General features: G+C 31.7%; 1 protein-coding gene across 2 annotated transcripts in view; it reads right to left on the bottom strand.

The window, feature by feature from the left end:
• The window catches only part of CUNH15orf41 (chromosome unknown C15orf41 homolog), a 346277-nt gene that overhangs the window by 290243 nt on the left and 53534 nt on the right, over nucleotides 1-2500 (bottom strand). For both annotated transcript variants that reach the window (XM_019518946.1, XM_019518947.1), the window contains exon 5: nucleotides 504-576. In XM_019518946.1, the coding sequence (XP_019374491.1) occupies nucleotides 504-576 (73 nt within the window). The remainder of the gene's footprint in view (nucleotides 1-503; nucleotides 577-2500) is intronic.

Below are 2500 nucleotides of genomic sequence, written 5' to 3'. Positions count from 1 at the left end.
GGTTTTAATCATGCAGTTGACACAGAGAAAATAACAAAATGTATTTTTTCAGTGGCAAATTAATTTAGGCTTGAACCTCCTCCTGTAGCTCTATTCTTTTCCTTTTTTTTATTTTCTTGTACTGAGACCAGTTAAATTCACTTTTGCATTAGTAGCAGCAGCATTTCTCCAATGTAGCAGTATTAAAAGGCGGCTTTGGTTTCTTTTTAAGTCTTATTCATAGTAATCAGTTACTAACATTTTTAATAGCAGAAAATATTAAGTCAGATAACTTTTGGATCTTAATATGCTATATTTTCCTGAAGGGACAGGTAAACTGAATATTGAAGAATAAAAAGAAGGAATCTCTCTGGTTAGTTTTTGAAATTGTGGGTGGTCTTTTTACATACAGTTTAATCATCATTAGCTGTTCAAGATACAAATCTGGCTCTCATTAACTCACTCACAATGTCATGTTAATTACTTTTATTTTAATATCAGAAAAAGTTTTTAAAAATACTTACGGATACCTTGCTCCTGTTCTTGTAAAAATCTTTCCAGCACAATTCGAGCCATCAATGATGGTGCAAAGTCCACCTTACAGTAATGGAAATAAGAAGAGAATTTCAAGCAGTGGATATATTTAAATTCTCATTATCTTGTCAACGTCATAATCTCTTTGTATATTCAAAAGCAAGTGCCAAACACCATATGCAACATTAGTGGCCCTTCTCTTATATTGCGCTCAACTATTTGAAACAAACATGTCAGACAAGAGAACATGTGGCAGCAATCCACACTACACAGTGGGAAACCAATATTCAGACAAGAACCTGAAATGTTACAGGATTTATCTATACAAATGCAGTAAGTATTTTCCCTTACAGAGAAATAATCTCAACTAATCTAGTCCATTAGCCTCCCACACTAAAACAGGGAGGTGTAATGATATTTATATTGTTCTTTCGTAGAGTCATACAAATAATTTACATTACAAAATATTTCTATGTATACAGTGAACATTTATCCAAATTCATTAACAGCTTAGAGTTATCATTCATGCTTTAACTACATAATACGTTATGATTTGTATTCAAAAGCCAAAAAAGCAATGCCCAACTATTTTTTATTAAGTATCAGAAAAAAGAAATAGTAATCTTTTTATAGTAAATTCACACCCTATATAATACCCACCTAAGATATCATTAATGCCATATACTTTCTATTCAAGGTCATAGTACTGTTGCCCAAAAATGATTCTACAATTTAAAATTACTTTGTACTGGAGCTACAGGCTTTGGTCATATTTATTTAGCATATGCATATCTCTTTGCAAGTAGCTATTGTTCTTTTCTAATGGTTCTTGTGTGTTTAGAAAAAACATGGTATAGTTCCACTTGAAATAACAGGTTTTTAGATAGCATTGCAGTGATACTTTAGAAAATCAAATCTTTTTATTTAACTATAGGACAGTAAAACTTGCACATATATAATCAAAACGATTTTTTGACAGGTTTTCAAGTCCAATATTCATACAAAAATTTTATCTTGATTTAGTAACTAGACAAAAAGGCTAGCTTCATTTGTACATACAGGATTTCTCCCCCACCACAAAATATGTATGTACTTGGATGCCCTTAAATTCCCCAAGTAGAAAGAAATGCTTTCCACAGAGCTGCTTATTTCCAGTAACCCACATCAGAGCTGACATATGAAAAATGGTGAAATTACTGAAGGTAGTCCAGCCTGAATAAGGACTACCTTATTAGTTCAGGTACTTGCATCTCCCTAATTTTCATATTAATCATGTGTCCATCTTTCTTTGAAATAGGGCCATCATGCTTCATGTCAGAATTTAGCATGTAAGTAAAATTCATAGTGCTTCAAATCTCACTTGAAAATATTTGTAGGAATAGAACACAGTGACTAATTTTATTCTTAACAAAAATGAGATTTTAATTTATTTTAGTCTTATTACAGTACACAAAATGGGAAGATGCCCTCACATAATTTCTAAAAAAAATTAAAATAATCCCAAGGATCCTCAAAAAACAATAATAATATGAAACAGTTCTTATTTAACAGAGCTGCTACACAGTGTAGTGCACCCATGTTATATATTTCTCATCAATTTTTACAGTTTCCACTGATTAAATATATATTGACTCATAAAGTATTACCATTACATCAATTGTCAGCAGATGCAGGAGTATGTCATTTAAATATTAACTATCATATAAAAATGGCAGCTTGATTGTTTGGAAGCAGTAATCTGGTGCTGGTTATTGCCACATTTCCCTAATGCATTAGGCAGCAGTCACAAAAAGCAGTGCCTATCTTATGTGCAGCCAGCAACAAATAAGTTCCTTAAATAACTTCCCTTTCCTGTAATTTAATTTTTATTTATTTCTAATCTAAAGAGAGTAGTATTTGATCTGAATTGCAAAGGTGCATTAGCTTGGTATGGATACAGATAAGTTTCTTGGATCAGAAATTATGTGCATCATCAGTAAGTGAATGG

Source organism: Gavialis gangeticus, unplaced genomic scaffold (genome assembly GCF_001723915.1).
Source record: "Gavialis gangeticus isolate Ggan-Ray unplaced genomic scaffold, GavGan_comp1, whole genome shotgun sequence".
Classification (NCBI taxonomy): domain Eukaryota; kingdom Metazoa; phylum Chordata; order Crocodylia; family Gavialidae; genus Gavialis; species Gavialis gangeticus.
The sequence above is the reverse complement of the archived record's forward strand: the minus strand, read 5'-3'. Positions and strand labels throughout refer to the sequence as shown.